Genomic DNA, 22,586 nt, shown 5'->3' with positions numbered 1-22,586 from the left:
GCACGTAAAAAAGAAAAAGAAAAAGAAAATGTAAAATATTAAAGTCCAACACTGTGTGTCTGATATTAGAATACTATGTTGTCGGTTCAGTGACGAGGTCAGATTATGGTAGGTTTGGTACCGACTAATCGTGTTGGAAATTTTGGAATCCGGTAACCTTCTTTTGCTTAGAAAATAAAATTGGTATAATGATATATGATGGATGGTATACTAGCAAGGCGCAAATTATGATGTGGACTTGTGTCCACCATGCATTGTGGACACGAGTCTAAAACATCGTTGTTTTAAGAGAAAACGGCGGCATTCCAATTAAAAAAAAAAATTAATTTTGTTTCGCCGTTAATAGCGTTATTCGTTTGTTTGAAAGGCAGAACTCTGTGTTCATAATTCTATAACTGTACATTCATAATCCCATAACTGTACATTCATAATTTCATAATTGTACATTCATAATTCTCTAACTGTAAATTCATAATGTTTGAACTGTATGTTCATAATGTTATAACTCTACATTCATAATCTTATATCTCTATTTTCACAATTTGCAAATTACAGAGTTCCACATTCATAATGTCTAAATTGTATGTTCATAATGTTATAACTCTATATTCATAATCTTATAACTCTATATTCACAATTTGCAAATTACAGAGTTCCACATTCATAATGTCTGAACTGTATGTTCATAATGTTATAACTCTACACTCATAACCGAGTTTTTTGCGAAGAAGAAATAGAAGCTTTGATCGACAGGAAACCCGCGAAAATAGATGCTTAATTGTGACGAAAGTCGGTTATGAAATTTAAATAATAATTAAAAAAAAAAAGATGATTGGTTGAAGATAACGGTACCACTTATGGCACCGTTAATGCATTACATTAAAACGTTGCCGTTTCAATCTGTGTCCACAATGTATGTTGGACACGAGTCCATAGCATAACGATTACTAGCTAGGGCCTCGATCAGTCAGTACTTATTCTTGGGAATTGGTCAGAACACGGGTTTTCAGTTATGGTGTAATATGGTTGATCTTTGAGAATCGGGAGACAATATAAATAAGACAAGAATCGTAATCAACATGCCTGGTGCCACTGAAATTCATTATTTAATAGGAATTCGTTGTCTAATGTAATTCTACTTACCTATTCTCAGTACAAAATGTGTCTTAAGGCGAGGGAAATTAGGAGTTAGTTTCCTCTCAAATACCTAGTCTTCTTGTATAAATATCCCATTCCAAGGGGTAAAATAGATTCCAAATTTCCCTAATAAAGCATATATATTCTATATATCATATCACTCCATATACTCATTTTATTAACGGTGGTGTTGGCTAGCCGTTTACTGTCCACAAGTCATAAAATCAATGTTGGTGCCGTTCATGGGGATCACGACAAGGGGGCTCTGCCGGCTGAGATCGGTTTTTTTTTTTTAAAAAAAAAATAAATAAATATATGTAATGTATTAAATGTCTAAAGTGAAGTTTGAACCCTTGACACTAAGTTAGAAATCAAAAGCTCTACCCATTAAGCTATAGTCACATTTGTGTTAATATATACATTTGTATATTAATAAAGGTATACATTGTTTATTAAATGTTGTATACTTCAATTATAATGGACAAAATTATCCCTACTACATTCTTATTAGACTAAAATACCCTTATACAGTTATAACACCGTTACTATTTAATTCTAAAACTTTCATAATTCTATCATTATTATCATACACCTATATCTAATTATGTATGATATCTTTTTCCTATTCTTTAATTATCGTTTTATTAAAATCATTATATAATTACTTTAATTTTTTATTATATTTTAATTAAATTTTTATGAATAGTAAATCATATATGTGCGTATATATATATATATATATATATATATATATATATATATATATATATATATATATATATAAAAGACACACACGCACCAATATATGTGACCGGGTTCTAGATTAGTATTATAGATATATTATTTATTTATTGTAAAAATAAAGTATAAATTATATCAAAATTGTTTACATTATGAATAAAAAAAAATATAAATTTTGTTCATCTCTATAGTTTTCAAATACGATGATTAAAATTTACAACTTTAAGGAATTGCGGAATATAATTTAAACTATAATTTGTAATTATTTATATTTATTAATTTTTTAATGTTGGGCATAAATTTTCGCGCATCACGCATACAAAATGCTAGTATTATATATAAATATTATAATAATTAATAATTTTAACTCCTCAAGTCCTCAGATCTCAACTCTAAGTTGTAAGTCCCAACATTTGGTGTTTTAATAATTCTTATTTTTCAAAGATTAACTATAGATGGATGATTCTTCATCTTGTCATCAACAAAACACTTCAAGTGGCACTCCAAGTGAGCCAACTGAACAATCGGTCAGGCGAAAAAGGAAACGTTCAAATAGTGGACGTCCACCAAAATCGAACCGAATTGAAATCGATCTTTTCAAACCGAAACCGAAATTTATTTTAAACCGAATGGTTTAATTTTTTTAATACCGAACAACCGAAATCGAAACCCGAAGTGCCCAGCCCTACGTGTAACAGTGGTGAAAGTGGTGGAGAGCATTTTGGAAGTGCTGGGACACGTCTGGGCACTAGAGGCAGTGGTTCCCCCATTGGCAGACCCCGCCACCCAAGACTGCCAAGAGCAAGCGCGTTCAACTTAACTGCTAAGGCTCGAAAGACGTCGCGTTCAACATGTAAGCTCGAACGACTAGACCCAACCCGCACCGACGCCATGAGGCAGCCAGGCAAACAAGCAAGTCCTAGATGGTGGAATATGTGGAGCTCAATCCAAAAGGGGTCAAGGAGAGTAGTGATGAGTTGTTGGAGCGCAGCCTACTCAAGGAGTACAAGCTTGGGAGGTTGTGGCATTAAAAAAGAAGTTGCGCAATTTGCAACGCAATGTGAATGGAGAGAAGGACATGCTGGCCACTCGATAGCTATTGTCTACCTGCTTATTCACCAATGAAGTCTGAAATTATCGGGCACCAAAGGACTTCAAGTTCCCGACCATGCCAACATATAACAGAACGTATGATTCGAGCGATCATCTAGTCGTTTTAAGGAAAATAAGCTTGTGGTAGGTGCGGAGGACCCCGTGTATCTCAGGAGGGTCCAAAACCCTAAATGAGTATCTCAGGAATTGCATATTGTCGAGGACCTAGACGATAAATTTGCCCTAACCCTATTCATTTAGTCACTCAAGGCGGGGGATCAGTACGCCAGTCTATGGGCAAATATCTCGGAGACCTATGTCCATGCCATCTAACGAGCCAATTGGTATGTGGAAACAGAGGAAGTCCTTAGGTACGTAAAAAAGGAAATTAGAAAGCAAGCAACCACGGGTGGAGGTTGGGCTGCATCCGAGGGACCGCCTAGTGAGAAGAGAAAGTGGACCGAGCGCTGCTAGTGGACCACATGGATTTCAATTTGGTGGTGTATCGACGTCCGGGTTCCAAACAATACATGAAGTGCGATCAGCTGACCCGCCAGCAAAGTCATTTAGCATATCACAACCTTGATAAGGCTTAAAAGGAACCCACTCACCTTCACTGACGAGGATATACCGAGGGGTATAGTGTCACATCATGACGCCATGATGATAGCCATAGATGTGAAGGGGACGATTGTCCGACGTGTGTTCGTGGACATGGGAGTAGCGTGATTGTTATGTACGTGGAAACCTTCACCTAAGGGTGACAATTCTACCTGCACCTGATGAGTTCCCCACATTCCCAATCCAACAAGTATTAAAATACACGTACAATTTAGGTAATGTGTGCGGATGGGAAAAATTAAATTTTTTATACTTGCGTGGGTATGTGGGCGGGTGTGGGGGAGGTATAATTGCCAATATAAATATGTTATTATACATTAATTATAATTAAGAAAAAATTATAAGAGCTACTCAAACCAAATATAAACATATTCAAATTGGATTCAACAATATAACGATCAAATCGAATTGAAGCGAAACCCAAGTATATAGATTTTCTTACACCCATAAGTGCAACCTAAGCAAAAGAGAGGAATATATGAACATAAGCGATTGATTGAGTTGACATAGAACTTTTTTTTTTTTTTTTTTTTTGGTAGGCTTTATTATTCTACTATACAAATTAAATGATAATGTAATAACATTTTTGAATCTCTAAATTAAGTTAAGGTGTCAATGTTCATTTAAAGTATATTACTTTAAAAGATGAATTATTATCAATTAATTAATTATAATTTAGGTTGCATTTGTAAAACAAAATATAATATGCATTAGAGGTGCGACGACCTTTAATAGTTCACCCAAATTAAATAATTACATGTGGTGAGGCCACGTCAAAGTCCCAACTCTCAACCCTCACCCAAAAATTATGACGTCCATCATACAACACTAATCGTCACATATTAAACCTCATCATGCAATCATGATTAGTTCGTTACTTCGTTATATGTTTTCCTTGCATGAATGATTTTTAATTCTCTTAGGTTTTGCGTATGTTTTTATCTTTGATTTATGATATAAAATAAAAAATAAAAAAATCTACCATTGTGTAAAATTAGCTTTGTGATCTTAACCGGTATTAGACATTGATCCTCTCATCTATGTCCTAATGACCCACTTAATTAGTTACCATGATTTACTCTTTCACTATCTTGTCGTGAATATTAATACCTATTGAAGAACAAAGAGTCAAAATGTCTCACTAGAATTCAGACGTGTGACCTCCGATTTGAGAAAGCTAAGCCACAGAGGTATCATTTAGCTACAAGCTACTTGGTTAACAATGAGATTACTTAAAAGAAGTATAAATTATTATATTGGAGCAGTTCATCGCTCATTTCGAACCATTACTCCTCCATTGATTTAAAAAATAAAATAATAATAATAATAAAAAAGTCTAGTGGTTGATTGGAATTGTCTCGATTCTGGAAGAGTCACACTTGTGTGAAATTGTTTTGCGGATCTTAGTCCATGAGACGAGTTGAATTTAGGATAGTTGTTTATTACTTAGTATAGAAATCCTAATACTTAATTCAAAAAATTTAATACCAATTTGAAATAAATAAACTAGTAATTATAATAGATATTCTAATATTTATATGTGAAATTGTGAAACTATTTATGATAAAATAATTGTTAAACAATAAATATTGTAAATATTTATAACTGAAATTATGATACTTATAAAGTGTAATTATGATGCAAATATTGTAAGTATTATATGTGAAATGTTTCTTATGAAAGAAATTATTACAATACTTGATGTAAAAAATTTAATATCAATTTGAATTAAAATAAATCGTTATTTATGATAAATATTGTAATACTTATATATAAAATTATGATACTATTTAAGGTAATGTTAACTATTACTACTGATATATATTATAATATTTATAATTGAAATTATAATACTTACACATGTTATAACTTGACTCGTCTCAAGGACAAGAATACATAATAGTATTAAAAATAAATTAATTAATTAAATTGCATTTAAAAAATCGATTCTAAAATAGTCATTTGTTTGTTGAAAAGTCAAGTGACCCATAATAGTAATTCATATCTAAAGAAGAAGAATGACATAAAACAGTAGCTAGCTAGCATGCAGAATAAAGTCTTGCGCTAAAACTACTTCTTAACAGAAGGGATGGAACAGACTATAGGGGTGAACTTATCTACTTGTTAATTAGTCGATTTCACGATGAGTTCATAATTAATTCACATTGCACAAAAGGAGTGACAAAATGAATGGAACATAGTGTTTGTACCAACAATTTTATAAGTCACAAATTTAATTATTGTCAATATCTTATTGATCAAATTTATCACACAAAAAATCTAATTTCATCACATGAAATATCAAAATCTTTAACCTAGTCCGCTAATTTGTGTCTACAATGTTATTTTATTTTAAAGATGAAAGGAAGAATATAATTAATAAATAATGAATGTGTAATCACACACTTAATTGGTTAATCAATCTGTGTAAGGCTTGAATCCTATTAAAAAATAGAATCGAATACCCTTACAAATTAAAAATTATATACATTTTAAGATTTAAACTCATTTTCAAAGCCTGGTCTTATAGTATGAAGTGGTTCACTCAAATGAGATGTCATGGGTGTGAGCTTTAGTGGGTGCGATATTATTATTATTATTTTTTTATACTGCAATAGGTTGAAAAAGTAATTATAAACAGATATTACATGTAGAATTGAATTGAAGATGGAGTTAATATAAGCTAGCAAGGCTTAGTAAACTGTAAAGGGTATTGCGTTGTAGTTGAGGGCCACATGACGCAATTTACACCACGCTATTTATATATTTACGTTGCATCCTAACGGTATAACATTGACAGATCAAACTATATATTTCAACGTGACATTGGCTTACATATGTTGCAATTTTTTGACTTCCATATGTTCACTCTACTAAGCTTCCGTTCATGATTCATTATATATATATATATATATATATATATATATATATATATATATGTTATAAGTTGAAGCCTAATTATTATAGGTCTGCTTAGCAATTAGCTTTAGTGGATTATGTTAATGTTTAGTAATTTGATAACGTAGAGAATGTGGTTAAGTGAAAAGAACTGATTTATCCTTAACCAAATGTCAGTGGTTCGATCATTGACTTTGGGTATGGAGTAATATTAAATCTTTAGATTCCAAGCCAGTTATCTCACCGTTAGAGTTGCCTACAATTCAACGAAGGATTAGTCAGTGTATCCAGCGATAGAAACTCTGGGCTACACCCCAAAAAAAAAAAAAATGATCAGTGATTTTGTAAATAGTTGAGGACATGAATTTATTGTATAACAATAATTTATTAATTATTAATAATTACATATAAATAAAAATGTTCTTTAATAATTATTCATTATAATAATAAAAATAAAAATTTTAATTTAGAAATATTTGATTCACTATTTTTCATAAACAAACACATTAAAATCTTTCATTACCAATATAACTAGAATCATTCATCAGCCATACAACGTGGTTAAAATGAACAGAGACATGATTTTTACATGAAAATGTGAAAAAGAAAAACACAACCTTTTTAAGGTAAACCAAGTCAAATTTACAGACACAGGTCAAACAAGAGGACCAAATCCAAGTACAGTACAGACACAGGTCAAGTGGGAAATTAGAATTGAAGAAATAAAGTTATTTAGTAAAAGAAAAAGAAAAGATAAAACTCATGTACCCACAATGCAGTCGTCACAGTACAAGTAGTAAACAATCAAAAAATGATAATCAAATCTCAAGTAGCAGAAAACAAGTATTCTTAATCACACATGCATTTACAGTGATGCCAGATTTGATCAACCTTAATAAAAATCCCCCAGTCTTCATTCAACCTGCAAAATATAAATACTGGCAGCAGTTAGAGGCCACGCAAACATTATCACCTTCAAACTTAACAATCATGACTGGGCACCAAAGATAAAAGATTCACAGTGGAAATGTCAAATACAGTTAGTACATGCACATCATATATGCAGAGTAAATAAATGGATTGCATCACGATGGAAAAGCCATTGGTCCATCTCGTGCAAGAAAGAGACCTATGGCTAATCAAATTGAGATAAATCAGGAAAGTTACGAGCTCTCAACCATATTGTATTGAACTGGGATCTGAATAGGTGCTGGGGATTTGTCGATATGACAGGTCCTTATCTCTGCTACTAATCAAAAGAAAACGTTGTGTATGCAATAGGTAGATGGTCGCAGTACACATCATACTACGACGCTAAGACTTCCTGACGCCTAAGAGGCTCAGAAATTGGGAAGACTAAAAAATGGATAAACCGTTAACATCATCAATGACTAATCACAGAGTGGGAAAAAAATTAACAGTTTTGATAAGTACATGTCATGCAAAGTTGGTTAGACATGCAGCCTAATTTTCTCTCTTTTTCTCCCATGCAATATTCACTAAAGAAGATATAAAATGCTTCAACTTACAAAAATAAATACCATGGATATAACAAGCTATATATATGTGAGAAGTAAAACTACTATATCTGTAAATCTTTAATGATACTAGAACACTTTCATAGAGTTTACGATGTTATGACTCCATGAGATAGCAACACATTCAGAAGGATAGTAGATTCACAAATAAAGCAAAGGCCACAAGGGAAACATAAACTATTAATCCACTCAAATAAGGGCGTTGAATAATCAAAGCTGTTCAAGGCTTCACTTAAGCTACAATCATGAGAACAGAGAAGGGTTAAGTTTTAATGGAATGGGTATAGAGTTTCATTTTTTGTAAAGTAATAAAGATACAAATGGAAAAAATAATGAAAAGCTCATGGCACTTATTTTGAAATGCAACGTTTCAAAATAAGTTTTTTTTTTTTTAAAGTACAATGTCCTTTACCAAACAGAGCTTATAATTGATTAATAACTTCAAATAAAGTATAAGATCTAAAAGAAACTTTACCAAACAAATTTATAACATATGAACCTCTGAAAGGCACATGACGTTATAACTTGTAAGTAGGAAGACACGGTCAAGTGGGAAATTAGAATTGATGCTGTGCAAGTTGAAATAAAGTTTTTTTAGTAAAAAACAAAGATACACTCATTTACCAACCAAGCAGCAGTCATAGTACAAGTAGCTAGTAAACAAGCAAAAATGATAATCAAATATCAAGCTCACATATGCATTTACAGTGATGCCAGATTTGATCATCCTTTATTATTTAAAAAATAAATAAATAAATAAAAAAACAGTCTTCATTCAACCTGCGAACATATAAATATTGGCAGTTAGAGGCCACGCCAATAACACCGAGGTTATCACCTTCAAATTAAACTTAACAATCATGACTGGGAACCAAAGATAAAAGATTCACAGTGGAAATGTCAAATACAGTTAGTACATGGACATCATGCAGAGTAAATAAATGGATTGCATCACGAGGGAAAGCCATTGGTCCATCTCGTGCAAGATAGGGACTTATGGCTAATCAAATTGAGATAATCAGAAAAGTTATGAGCCCTCAACCGTATTGTATTGAACTGGGATCTGAATAGGTGCTGTGGATTTGTCGATATGACAGGTCCTTATCTCTGCGACTAAACAAAAGAAAACATTGAGTATGCAATAGGTGGATGGACGCAGTGCACATCATACTACGAACGCTAAGACTTCCTGACGCCTAAGAGGCTCAGAAATGGGAAAGACTAAAAAATGGATAAACCGTTAACATCATCAATGACTAATCACAAGAGTGGGCAAAAATTAACGGTTTTGACAAGTACATGTCATGCAAAGTCGGAAAGACATGCAGCCTAATTTTCTGTCTTTTTTTCTCCACAGCATTATTCATTAAACAAGATATAAAATGCTTCAACTTATAAAAATAAATAGCATGGTATAAAAAGCTATATGTGAGAAGTAAAACTACCATATCTTTAAATCTTTAATGATACCAGAACACTGTCATAAAGTTTGAACAATGGTAGAACAAGACGTCAAGAAGCTTCAATTTTTGGGGGGATGGCATTCTCTCTGACAGGTTAAGAACAAAGAGCTTTTGACACTCCTACATCATCATTAAATAACCATAAGAAATGGAAAATGAGAAGTCACCTATACATAATGATCATACTTGATTAGTGGATTTGTTATGTGGTGGGGTGGGGGTGGGGGGTGGGGGGGGAGGGGGTCGGTGAAGTATGGATACACAATTGTTTTGAAGTTGGTCGCGATTTCTTATGTATGGGGGTAATACAGGTACACAATTGTTACGAAGTTAGGCCTCCACGAAATAGCAACACATTCAGAAGGCTAGTAGATTACAAATAAAGCAAAGGTCACAAGAGAAAGATAAACTATTAATCCACTCAAATCAGGACGTTGAACAATCAAAGCTGTTCAAGGCTTCACTAAGCTACAAGCATGAGAAATCCTCATTAAGACTGTCATTAAGTAATTAAGCATGCTTGATAAGTGCAGTAAGTACAATAGGATCCAGGTCCATCCAATAGTCATTATTGGAAAATGACTGAACTCGAGTTAATTTGGTAAAAATGCATTACTTGACGTGCTCCTTGCTTCATGGCTAAAAGACTGGCAAAAAAGGAAATGCAGCTAAGTTTTCACATGTATACAACCAAAGGACCATTTTCTAGCTAAGAGTTGTAATCACACAATGATTGGCTTAAACTTCACTTGCTAGTTGCTACTAATGGAACATATTCTCCTTCCTCTAAGCATCTCACCAACAAAACTCAACCTTACTGTAAGGCCCAAACAAAATGCAATCTCAACCTCATAAGTGCCCCATAAATAATAGAGTAGACATATATATAGTCCTGCCAATCCAGCTAAAGACCAGGTAAACTAGCTGCAGGTTTGTTGAAAAGCTTACTTTTCAATCCCTCTATTTCTTTAAAATTGTAAAATAAAATCGGAAAATAAGCATTTTTTGGTAACTTCTTAAGATAAATAGACGATCCTCTTTAGAATATCAAGAACAACTTGAACTTTCTCTTTATGCTTGTGCTTGGACAATGATAATTTTTCCCCATTTACCAAAATCGACATGTGCAGCGTTGAAGAGAAGAGGTATAAAATTGTAAATTGGAGAACGAAAGGATGCCTGAGTATTAGCAGCAGGGAACTCTGAATAGAGTTATAGAGGGCAGTGTCTTGTTCCAACCAACACTTTTAAACCATAAGAATTCATGCTTCAAACTGTTCCAACCCAACCCACCAAAGTGTGGGTTAAAAATTAAACTGCCCAATGTGACCCATGTTTTAAAGCTGAAATGCCCAATTCCACTAAATATTGGGTAAGTTGGCCAGTTGCATTTAATGGGTTGAACTGTCCCCTCCCCTTATGCCCCCACCAGAAGAGCAAAAGAGAGGAACTTCTAAAAATGAAGTCATGCCACACTGATAAAACCTTTCCCGAAAACTGGAGGAGTTCAAGTCTGCTGGGAAGATTAAAAAAAAGTGTCTAATGCCATGAAGGATAATAAGTTTTAACATTCTTTAAAAATTCAGAAAGGCATTGGGTGGCACTAAGTATGTATGTAAGTCTGTATTACAATTGCATGAATCCACAAAATCAGATTTTTCCAAACATCTTTCTAAAGGTGATAAATACTTTAATATGCTTTAAAGAAAATTTTTCATATTTTCCCAATCAGTATAAATCAAGGAAAGATTTTGGACTTCAAATAGGATAGTATAAATCTAGAGGAGGCTGAATCACCGAGATTTACCCCTTCACAATCCTGTCCGGCCGGGCAGCCGGAGTGTGGGGCCCTCATGGAAGGGATTTCCCATTTTGAGGAGCAAGAAAATGAGCACTGTGGCAAAACCATTTCCCTCAGAGTAATAAATGAAGCATATCATATGTTCTAGTTCAGTTTCACTTCAATTTCTGCCTACATTAAGATTCCTAATGGAATATAAACTCTGAAAAATATTTTCAAAATCCAATTTATACCCACCAAAAGTAACTACATAAATTTCAATCCAAAGCAAAGAGATTAGGAAATGATTAATGAGATATACAACAAGATATCTTAGAAGCAATGTAGCATAATTCCTAAGCAGAACTCACTCGTAAAACCACAATTCATAGTTTGAACAAAAGAATGAAACTTTTTGATACTTCACGGAGCATAAAAACTAAAAAAGCATACCAATAAAATTCCTTCAACACTATTCCCCATAACTGCAGCTCACAACCAATCATGGTTAGAACTTTTAGAAATATAAACCCAGAGAAAGAGAAAATTTTACCTTTTTGCCAGAAGGCTTAGCTCCGATAGCCGGTATATGATCACCAACGGCGAAGTTATCCTCTCGCCCTCTGACTTTCTTCCATAAACCGGCGAGATTTTCAATCTTTTTTTTTCTTTTCTTCTTCCTCTTTTTTTTTTTCCACCAATGTGAATAGTCAGTAAAGTTGGGCCTTGCCTATAGAGTAGGTGAAGATGGGCCTGCATTACGGGCCTCTTCTTAGCCTAATAAGAAAATTCTACAAATACATTTCCATATTTTATGAACATGTATAAATTTTAATATTTTATTTTTTTGTGGTTATGTACTTTTGTATTGTAGTATTTCATAAATTAAATTTAATTTGTTTTTAAAGCCTACAACATATAATCTTCCAAATTTTTTAACGGCTTACATATTAAATAGATTTTAAGTCAAATTAGACTTATTGTAAGCTCAAACTTGGGTATATAAAAAAGGGCAACTTATATGTGCATCTGTTAAGTTCTTAAAAATAATTATCATGTTTCAAATGTATATAATCGTATAACAGAATACACGTAATCTTTTTTGAAAGGATAATACACATAATCTAACATAATACATAATACACATAAACTCTTAATATAATACACATATATGTATATATTGTATATAATATGATATATATACACCCACACACGTGCATTGTTTTTCCTTTTTTAGTTAGCTATCTAGGCGCGCTACTCTACCGCCCGACTAGCGCATAGCGCCTACTGCAACCATAAAATAAAGTAGTAAAAATTTATATAAATTTATCTATTCACAATAACTTCTTCAACAATAACGTGGATAACCAAGATTGAAAACTGACCGATGTACATTTGTCAACTCTTTGGAAGACCCCTTGGTTCATTCAATCCTTAAGATCCTAACCTTTTAACTCATGTACAATGATTCGATTTCTAGTAGCACTATTATTATTAAACTTTGTACGTACTCTTTTGTGGATTCGATCCCAATAAAACAATCAATTTAATAGAACACATTACTCTTTTTAACTCCACTATTTTAGGCAAGTATCTCAAACTTTGTACGTACTCTATTGTGAATTCAATCCCAACAAAATAATCAATTGGATAAAACAAATTACTCTTTTCAACAACACTCAAATCTATTATCTTTCAGTAATGATCAAAATTTTCAAATAAAAATCCGATAATGCCATCTTAGACAAGACATTCTCAAACTTATACATATGAATGAGACATATAATCACATTGAGTAATTATTAATCCAATAACAAGTATGACAGATTTTAACAAATTAAAGTAGCATGATAGTGATCTATCAATAACTCCCAAGTTTTTATTAGTCCCTATACAAAAAAAAAAAAAAACAAAAGAGTTAATTCCATTTTTGTCATAGATTTGTAGGTTGACAATTCACTTTTAGTCTTTAAAAAAAAAAAAAAAAAAAAAAAAAAAAACCATTCTCCACCATTTTTTGTCTTGTATCAATAAAATTGTTTAAATTCAGTAAAATATAATGTCGTCTTCAATTACAATTTTTTTTTAAAAAAAATAAAAAATAGAAGGCACAAGTGTCAAATAGGCTCATCTACTACTGCAAAGTGCTCAATTCCTACCACAAACTAAATAAAGTCTAATTAACCCCACTTACCAGCTAAATTTGTTCAATTGGTTTTTTTACAGGTTACCTATTTAATTATTAAAAAATAAAATAAAATAGAATTAAAATTAAAATTATAAAATAAAATAAAATAAAAAGGAATTTCAGCCACCGGCTGTCCGGCGAGGACAGCCGATGGCTGCCCTTTCACAGATAGTCGTGGCTATCCGGCGAGGACAGTCGGACAACCATAGCTGTCAAACGTGATGACCTGGAACGAGGTCCAAACGGCGATGGTTGGGCTTCAAGTAATAGAATGTGTTAAAAATAATCGAATTTTGTTTTAGACAGCCATGGTTGTCTGGGGACGGCCATGACCGTCCATCGCCGTTTGAAACGAGGGTGGCGGCGGCCACGTTCCAGGCCATTTGAGGTCCAGATCTGGACCTCACGTTTGACAATCGTGGCTATCCAGCTGTCATCGCCGGACATCCACGGCCGTTTGTGAAAGGGCAGCTACCGGTTGTCCTCGCCGGACAGCCGATGGCTGAAATTCTCTTCTCTTTTTTTTAATAATTTTAATTTTATTTATTTTTTTAATAATTGAATAGGTAACCTGTTAGCAACGTAAAAAAATATCAATTGAACAAATTTAGCTGGTAAGTGTGGTTAATTAGACTTTAATTTAGTTCGTGGTGAGAATTGAGCACTTCGCAGTAGTAGATGGCCTATTTGACACTTGTGCCAAAATAGAAATATAGCAAGTCATCTGCACACTTTGTATTAAAAAAAAAATGTCCTTATATTTAATGATATTTTATCTTGACGAATCTAAAAATTGTCATATTACAATATAATAATAGTAAAACTAAAGAATAACTAAAAATGAATTGTGAATGGGATAAAAATGGATTTAACTTTAAAATATATATATAATATAAGAATGTTACACCAAACAATAATGTCGTCAAAAGGACTAAAACTTATACTTTGTATATAAAGTTCATAAAAAATTTTCTCTTGATAAATCACACTGAATGAAGTTACTTGAAAGTTTTTTACTCGCCGCCGGTGTAGCTCTGTCGTCATTTTCAGATCGGCTCGCTAGCTCCGATCTTCAATTCTTCTGCCATTAAAAACCTTCAGAACCCCGTCGGAACCTCCGGCGACAAGTGTGCACCTGTCGTCGTATCCTCTTTGCATCCAGCAGACGCTGCCAATGAACCCGCCGTCACCGTCGCCGCCGCGGTCGCAACCGTGGACCCATATTGGCTCGCCCCATCTCTTGTCGTACACGAAAACTTGGTTATTTTCCGAGCCACAACACAGCAGCCCTCCGGTGGTCCACACGGATAAACCCACGAATCTTTTGCTGTTTACGTGGCCTTTGTACGTCCGTACAAGGCGGCGGTTGTCGGTGTCCCACGTTTTTAAACTCCCGTCTACGCCGGCGGTGACGGCCGTCCGGTGGTCGAGAAATCTGACGTAGGTGACGGCGTTGAGGTGCCCGTCGAGGACGAAGAGTGGGGCGGCCATCGTTCTGGCGTCGTACGCGTAGAGCTTTGTGTCCGCGCAGCCCGCGGCGAGGAGCGGGGCGCAGAACGGGCTGAACTCCACGCAGCAAACGGGGCTGCGGGTCGGGCTGGGCCGCACCGAGCCGAGGCATTTCCCGTCGGCGCAGCGCGGGTCCCACGTTTGCATGGTGCCGTCGTCGGAGCCGGACGCGCCCACCACCGGATCCCAATGCGAATAATCCATGCTCCAAACCCGCCGGCCGCCGTGCTCGTCGCGCTCGAACACCGGCATTCTCTTCTCCAGATCATATTCCGTCACGACCCCGTCGTAGTCACCCGCCCCGATAACCCGGCTGCCCCACCCGGGCTTCCATCTCAGGCTGCTGAGCTTCGCCGGCGTGCAGATACAAAGCCCACACGCGACGGCATGATCCAACAAAACGGCGTCGTCGTTCTCGCCGCCGTCCCAGTCCAACAACAAGGAGTTAGCGCTGTACAGTCTGATCTTCCTTGCTATCCCGCCGGTGGCCAAAAAGTTATCAGAAGGGTCGAAAGATAAAACCCCAAGGACGTCGGAAACGGCTCCGGCCGACGGGGAAGAAACCACGGTGGAGAGCCGGAAATCCCATTCGTGCCGGGCCTTCTCTTCAGCTTCCCTTTCATATTCTCCTAGGGTTTTTGTGGCTGCTTTTTCTTGTTTGTGGAGGAGAAAGCCCTGTGATGAAGAGAAGTTTGTCATTTCTCATTCAATTCTCACATTAAAAGATGGCTATTTTGCTGCATCAATCTCAACCAATGAAAGTTAAATTTGCCATAACAAACATATATTACATATACAAAGTCATAAGATAATTTACAACATATATAAGAGCTTATCTAAAAATCTAAAGACAAGTATATGTGTATATATATTATTGTCTTCATGGGCCGGGTGTATTGAATGAAACATCGTATCAGCAGGTACAATGCAATAGTGATGTGGTGGAACCGTGTTTACCATGCGCATGGTGAACACGGGATAGATTAATAATTTTTATACTGTAGATTCATAACATCTATACTGTAGATTCATAATTTCTATACTGTAGATTCATAATTTCTGTATTGTAGATTTATAATATTTGTACTGTGAAGACGAAATAATGCGATTACGAAGAGAGAAACGTCATTAACAACAAATGAAAAACAAAATAATGAATTTACAGCATAGAAATTATGGATCTACTCCTGTGTTCACTATGCACATGATGAACACGTTTCCACAGCATAATTTGTCGTTACAATGTCCATTGGTTTACATTTTTCTTTTTAATTATGTACATTTAATATATGCATAAGGTACAATTTTACAATGCACACAATATTGTAATCCACAATATTAAATTTCATATATACTGGTTCAAATGTGGACAGTGTTTTCCGTGCTGCCGGTGCAGATTTAACATTAGGTATGCAAAAATGCACCGCACAGTGTTCAGAAATGCACCACTAAATGCACAACACACCAAAAAAATGCATCACATCACACCACACCTAATGGTAAATTGACACAAAACAAGGGTTACAAGTTTTTTTTTTTTTTCATTTAATAAAATCTGATCTAGATATCTACATGACATAATTAATGTAAGAGGAGGCAATGTGAGTCAAGTTGGTCGGACAATTGACTTATAATTACAAACTTTCAAGTTCAACTTCGAGAGCTATCTATTAATCTTATTAGTTTGAGCCACTCAACTATGGATAACTTATACTAGTTTAGCATGTTATGATCATTTGTCGACTAAGATCACAAACCAGACTTCACCCAGAACCAACGGCCGATGGCGTTCTCTCTCTCTCTATATATATATATATATATATATATATATATATTATTAATAACTTAAGACGTGATATTGTGATAACAGAAGTAATACTACGTATACTTACCATTTTTATCACATCTCAATATATACAAGTGAATGAGAAGAAAGAGAAATTGGTAGGCAAAAGGCAGGCTGGTGGTTGGTTTTGTATCACATCCATTTCAGTGCATTATTAATATTGTACATTAGTTCTATTGGTGGATATACATACATGTATACAAGCTAACAATTGGCTACCCCTTTATTACGTGGTCCAAGCCAAGCCTCACATATTTTATTTTTGAACATTTTTGTAACACCATAAATAATAGTATACTTTTTTAATTAGAAAAGTACGTTATTATACTATTTCAATACCCATTACTATTCCTCCCCCTACATCATATTATTCTTGCACAATTTTTCTTTTATATATATATATATATATATATATATATATATATATATATATATCAAAACCTCAATTTCTCTAACTTGTACGATGAAAGCTTAGCCTAAAATTGAGGAAAGCTTAGCCTAAAATTCTTTAACATGACGCATCTCAATCCGATCTTGCAGTTGTTCCAAGCTTCTGAGTTGGTTGCTTTGTATTTAAATTTGTACGTACATGCAGTACAGCTAACATTGCACAGTACACCTTCAATCTTGTAGTTGCATTAACAATTCATTATTTACCAATTGTATCAAGTTATTAGGTTGGTTTATTTGTATATAAATATGATGTGTGTACATGTAACATAACATATATACCTCCAATATTTGAATTGTATTAACAATCTATTTACAAATTGCATGTTTCAAGTTATTGGGCTGGTTGCTTTGTATTTAAATCGTACATTTAACATGACGCAACTCCAGTCTTGTAATTGCATTAATAATACATTTACCAACTATTCCAAGTGCTTAAGTTGGTTGCTTTGTATTTAAATATGTACGTACAACACCATAGCTTTTTTAAACAAAAAATAATTTAAGACTATATGTTTAAATATAGTATACTTTTTACTTTTTTAAATAGGGAAAAAATATAACTCAATGTTTTTTTTTTTTTTTTTTTTTAAGTGTGGTAGGTTAAAGTAGAAAAAAATGTCACACACATATTAGGTTTGTTGAATTTAATGCTTATGATTATAGAATATATATATATATATATATATATATATATATATATAAAAGACAGTATACATTTTTGGTTAGAAAAATATATGTGGCTTCTCGAGTGCCAACGAAAGTCTATATGTCATGTAGTATAGTCAAATATCTTATCTATCTTAAAGCCAAACCATCATATCACATCCATTGGATGATAAAAAGGACCACTTGCGTGCATAGGGGAATGGACCCTCTCCAATTAAGGAACGCCTGGTTTAATTTAGGCTCTGTTTGGCAAACCTAACTGAAAAGCTATAAGCTATGAGCTGAAAGTTGAAAAGGAGTTTGAAAGCTGAAAAGCTATAAGCTCGGAGCTGAAAACTGAAGAGTTGTTAAGCTAGCTGTTATGATTGAAAATGTTTGGTAAAATTAGCTTTTTGATAAGCTGATAAATGTAAAATGACTAAAAAGGACATCTTCATAAAATTTAAGTTAGTTTGTTAAATATTAAAATTTAACATTTTGTCTTAAAAAAATTATTTTGAAATAAAACTATTAGTATAATCATGAGCTAGCATATCATAATGAAATAGCAATATTGTTGCAAATATAATAATAATAATAATAATAATAATAATAATAATAATAATAATAATATTTGTGGTGAAAGTTTCAGATAAAGGATAAAAGAAAAGAGTTTTAATGGGAAGGGTAAATTATGTAATTTTTTTAAAATAATAAGGATAAAGATGACAAAAAAAAAATAGGAAGCTAAGAGCTTATTTTGAAACGCTACCTAAGGTAGCGTTATAAAATAAACTCTTATTTTAAGTTAGGTGCTTATTTTGAGAACATTACCGAACAGGACTTATAGCTTATTAGTAGCTTAAAATAAGCTATAATCTCCTAAATAAGCTCTGGCAAACAGAGCCTTAGTTTGTATCATATATGTGTATATATATATATATATATATATATATATATATATATATATATATATATATATATATATATATTGACAGGATAATGGTGCTGGCACCCGACCCGGATCATAAGCAGCATCTGACCCGACACCACATGGAAACCCAACGGGCAGAATTCCAACGGCTGTCACCTTTACTGCCATTGAAGCCACCATTGATGTCACCATTGATGAGAGAGAATTAAAGGCTTAGCTCCCCATTTATGCTTCATGTTGTTACCGTTAGCAGCTTTTGTATAAGTAGGGACTCCCCTCAGCTTGGAGGGGGACGTTCAATACTCTGGACAAAGACACTGTATTTACTATACTGAGACAAAAGGCAATACAACTATTGTTACTTTCTTATTCGTTATTCATATAATATTATCCGGTAACATATTTACCGTCATTGGTGCTTTCATTGAGAGCCTGTGTCCAATACTCAAGCAGGCTACCTTACACACAACTCATTCCTTTTTCAACAACAAGCTTGAAAGAATGGTGTCCCGCAGCTCCCACGGTTCCCGCAACGTGAACAATGGCAATGCCTCAGGTGACCTCCGGGACCAACTCACCAACAATCGCGGAGGGGACCTCCGAGAACAGCTCAGCAACCGGAGGCGCGGGGACCTTCAAGACCAACACAACAATGGAGGGGACCTTCGAGACCAACTCAACAATGGAGGGGCGAACCAAGTCGTGAACCTCCAGGCGACCATTCAACAAGCAGTGACGGCGGCGCTAAACCAAGTGGCAGTGGGACTACAAGACCAAGTGCCCCCGCCGCGGCCCCAGGAAATAGGGGTGGAGACCCAAAGAAGTGGACTGGCCAGACGACAACCAGGCCCTTCCCAATCTGCACCAGAACGATTGGGACAGAGGGCGCCCGTGCGGCAAAGATTAGGATCATGGGCCGAGGGATCCTCTACCAGAGGTCCTCGCCAACACGAAAACAGAGAAGCCGAGAGATCACCCACAGAGGAGGTAGGCGAGTCTCGGGAGCCGACCCAACGCCAACACGTTGATGAGTCGGCCTTACGTCGACACTTGGAGGAGCGACGCGTCAGCACTCGGCGGGGAAGCGACGCGTTGATGAGCGGGTTCCACACCGACACTTGGAGGAGTGGCAGCCGGCCCCGCGCCGGCACCCTGATGAGTCGGCCCTGGTCGAGAGGCTGCAGAGAAGAATCGAGGAGTTAGCAAGAAGGGTGGAGGCACGAGAGCAGTCGCCGGAACCCGAGGTACGGATGGCAGCACCATTCTCCCCAAGCATCATAGACGTACCTTTTCCGAGGGACTTTAGGTTGCCCGCCGTCAAGGAGTACACGGGGGTTACTGACCCACGTGTCCACATGACAAGGTACAAGGCTGCTATGGTAATGATCAGGGCAGGGGATGCCATCATGTGCCGAGCGTTCTTGTCCACCCTGGATGGAGCGGCCCAAGACTGGTTCAATACCATCCCTGATGGGTCGATCCAAAACTTTGGGGAGTGTCCAAGAGCTTCCTGACATACTTCTCTGGTAGCATACAGCGTAAGAAACCCTTCTCTCACCTCTGTGTAGTGAAGCAAGATAGAGGCGAGAGCCTCAAAGACTTCCTGATAAAATGGAAAAAGGAAGTCAATAATGTCTACGACTTCGACTCTAAGGCGGCGATCCCGATATTTATCCATGCCTTAAGATCAGGGTATTTCCACAAGCAGTTGAACGCCCACCACCCCCGCTCTTACGAAGAGCTGATAAGGACGGCTAGCCGCTATGCCGAAGCAGAGGACGTCGACAGGAAGAAGAAGGACGGAGAGGATGGTAGGAAAGGTGGGAAGCTTGGGAAAGCGGATCTGCCCAGCCAGGCACCACTCTCGAACCACTCGATCGCAGGGAAAGGCCGAGACCACGAACGACCTCGCCTGGTCCCCTTGCGTAATCTAACTCCTCTTACCCATCCCGTCAGTGTCATTCTAAAGCAAGCTGAGGAGATGGGAATTGTAGAATTCCCCGAGGAGTGCATGAAGGTCTCCCCGAAGGTGGACCAAACAAAGTACTGCAGGTTTCATAGGCAAACCGGCAACGATACGGATGAGTGTCACGTTTTGAAGAGACAAATAGAAGAACTCATCCAGCAGGGCTACTTCCGACATTTCGTCAAGCGATCCAAGCAGCAGCAACAGCCGCAACACAATCCACCAAAAAATGTATGGAGGAATGAGGATGGCACAGAGCCGTCCACCTCGAACGCTAAAAAAAGAGAACACGACCAAATATCTGAGCAGAATGATAGCGAGAAAGAAATCGAGGTGGCGCCCAGACGACAAAAGAAGCACACCATACACTTTATCTATGGTGGACCCGCAGGGGGTGACACGCCTGCGGAAAGAAAGAAGTGGAGCCGGCAGCTATACGTGGGAGAAGTGGTGAGTCTTCCTAGAGAAGAGAAACAGAGACAGGAGGCCATCACCTTCTCTAATGATGACTTCCCATAGGGCCCGTTACCCCATCATGACGCCCTGGTGATTGAGATGGACGTCAACAATGTCATTGTCCGCCGCATCTTAGTCGACACGGGAAGCTCAGTCAATGTGATGTATTACGATGCCTTCACCAAATTAGGGATACCTAGGAACCAGCTCAAAGAAGTATGTACCCCACTCTCTGGATTTACGGGTGATTCAATGAGACGGAGGGGTTAGTGGTCTTACCAGTGGAGATAGGCACGAGCCCTAACATTCGCAAACTAGACGTGGAATTCATCGTGGTAAGACTCAATTGTGTGCACAACATCATTTTGGGGAGACCGGCACTGGAGGACCTCAAGGCCATAGTGTCGGTGGAACACTTGTGTATGAAGTTCCCTACTCCGAGTGGGATAGGAGTCGTCAGAGGAGACCAGCGAGCAGCACGCAGTTGTTACGTAAAAGCATGCAAAAAGATTGGCGGAAAGGACCTTCAAGTCCACACCATCTGATAGGATGATCGATCGGGTATGGAACTCAGAACATTTAATTAGATATTATAAGTAATATTTTGTAGTAGTGGTCCGCACAGATCTGTAAACAATATTTTGTAATAATGGTCTGCCCAGGTTACTTTGCTCAAATAAAAGGTTCTCAGCACCACCTTCGATCAACCAAAAGCCGGCCGACGCCACATTGTAAAAAAAATAAAAATAAAAAAATAAAAAATAAAAAATAAAAAAACAAAGGTCGAGGCGCACACCTCGGCCCAAGGCACGACTGAGGCGGTGCCTCAAGCCGAGCCGCAAAAAGGCCTGAGGCGCGCGCCTCGGTCACTGGCCGAGGCACGCGTCTCGGCCAGCGCCCACGGCTGAGGCGACGCCTCGGCCAAACACAGCTAAGGCGACGCATCAGCCGAAAAAAAAAAAAAAAAAAAAAAAAAAAAAAAAAAAAACCGCCAGGCGCACGCCTCGGCCAGGCCGAGGCGCAGCACCTCGGCCTAGAGCCTAAGGCGCATGCCTCGGCCAGGCCGAGGCGCAGCACGTCGGCCTAGGGCCTGAGGCGCATGCCTCGGCCGAGGCCCGCATCTCGGCCACTGGCCGAGGCGGTGTCTCAGCCTGTCCGTAAAAAAAAAAAAAGAAAGAAAGAAAAAAAAAAAGAGGGCCCGGAGCTCGCCTCGGCCACAATCGGTCGAGGCGACGCCTCGACCACGATCGGCCAAGGCGCACGCCTCGGCCACAGTTGGTCGAGGCGACGCCTCAACCATGATCGGCCAAGGCGATGCC

General features: G+C 36.9%; 1 protein-coding gene and 1 long non-coding RNA gene across 3 annotated transcripts; both read right to left on the bottom strand.

Moving 5' to 3' along the window:
- Positions 1 to 7,203: 7,203 nt before the first annotated feature.
- On the bottom strand, positions 7,204 to 12,032 carry LOC109188776. 2 transcript variants are annotated; one of them, XR_002055493.1, is made up of 2 exons: positions 11,724 to 12,032; positions 7,204 to 7,411 (listed from the first exon to the last, which is right to left on the bottom strand). It is a non-coding gene; the product is annotated as an uncharacterized LOC109188776 (long non-coding RNA). The 2 variants fall into 2 exon arrangements; XR_002055492.1 differs by having other exon boundaries at positions 11,824 to 12,032.
- A 2,280-nt stretch (positions 12,033 to 14,312) lies between these two features.
- Positions 14,313 to 15,786, bottom strand: LOC109188775 (WD repeat-containing protein RUP2-like). Its single transcript, XM_019339392.1, has one exon. It carries the CDS (start codon positions 15,664 to 15,666, stop codon positions 14,518 to 14,520), a length of 1,149 nt encoding a protein of 382 aa, XP_019194937.1. The 5' UTR covers positions 15,667 to 15,786; the 3' UTR covers positions 14,313 to 14,517.
- Between the last annotated feature and the right edge of the window lie 6,800 nt (positions 15,787 to 22,586).

Source organism: Ipomoea nil, unplaced genomic scaffold, assembly GCF_001879475.1.
Source record: "Ipomoea nil cultivar Tokyo-kokei standard unplaced genomic scaffold, Asagao_1.1 scaffold1509, whole genome shotgun sequence".
Taxonomy (NCBI): Eukaryota; Viridiplantae; Streptophyta; class Magnoliopsida; order Solanales; family Convolvulaceae; genus Ipomoea; species Ipomoea nil.
Note: the sequence above shows the minus strand (reverse complement) of the source record. Positions and strands in the feature narration are given on the sequence as shown.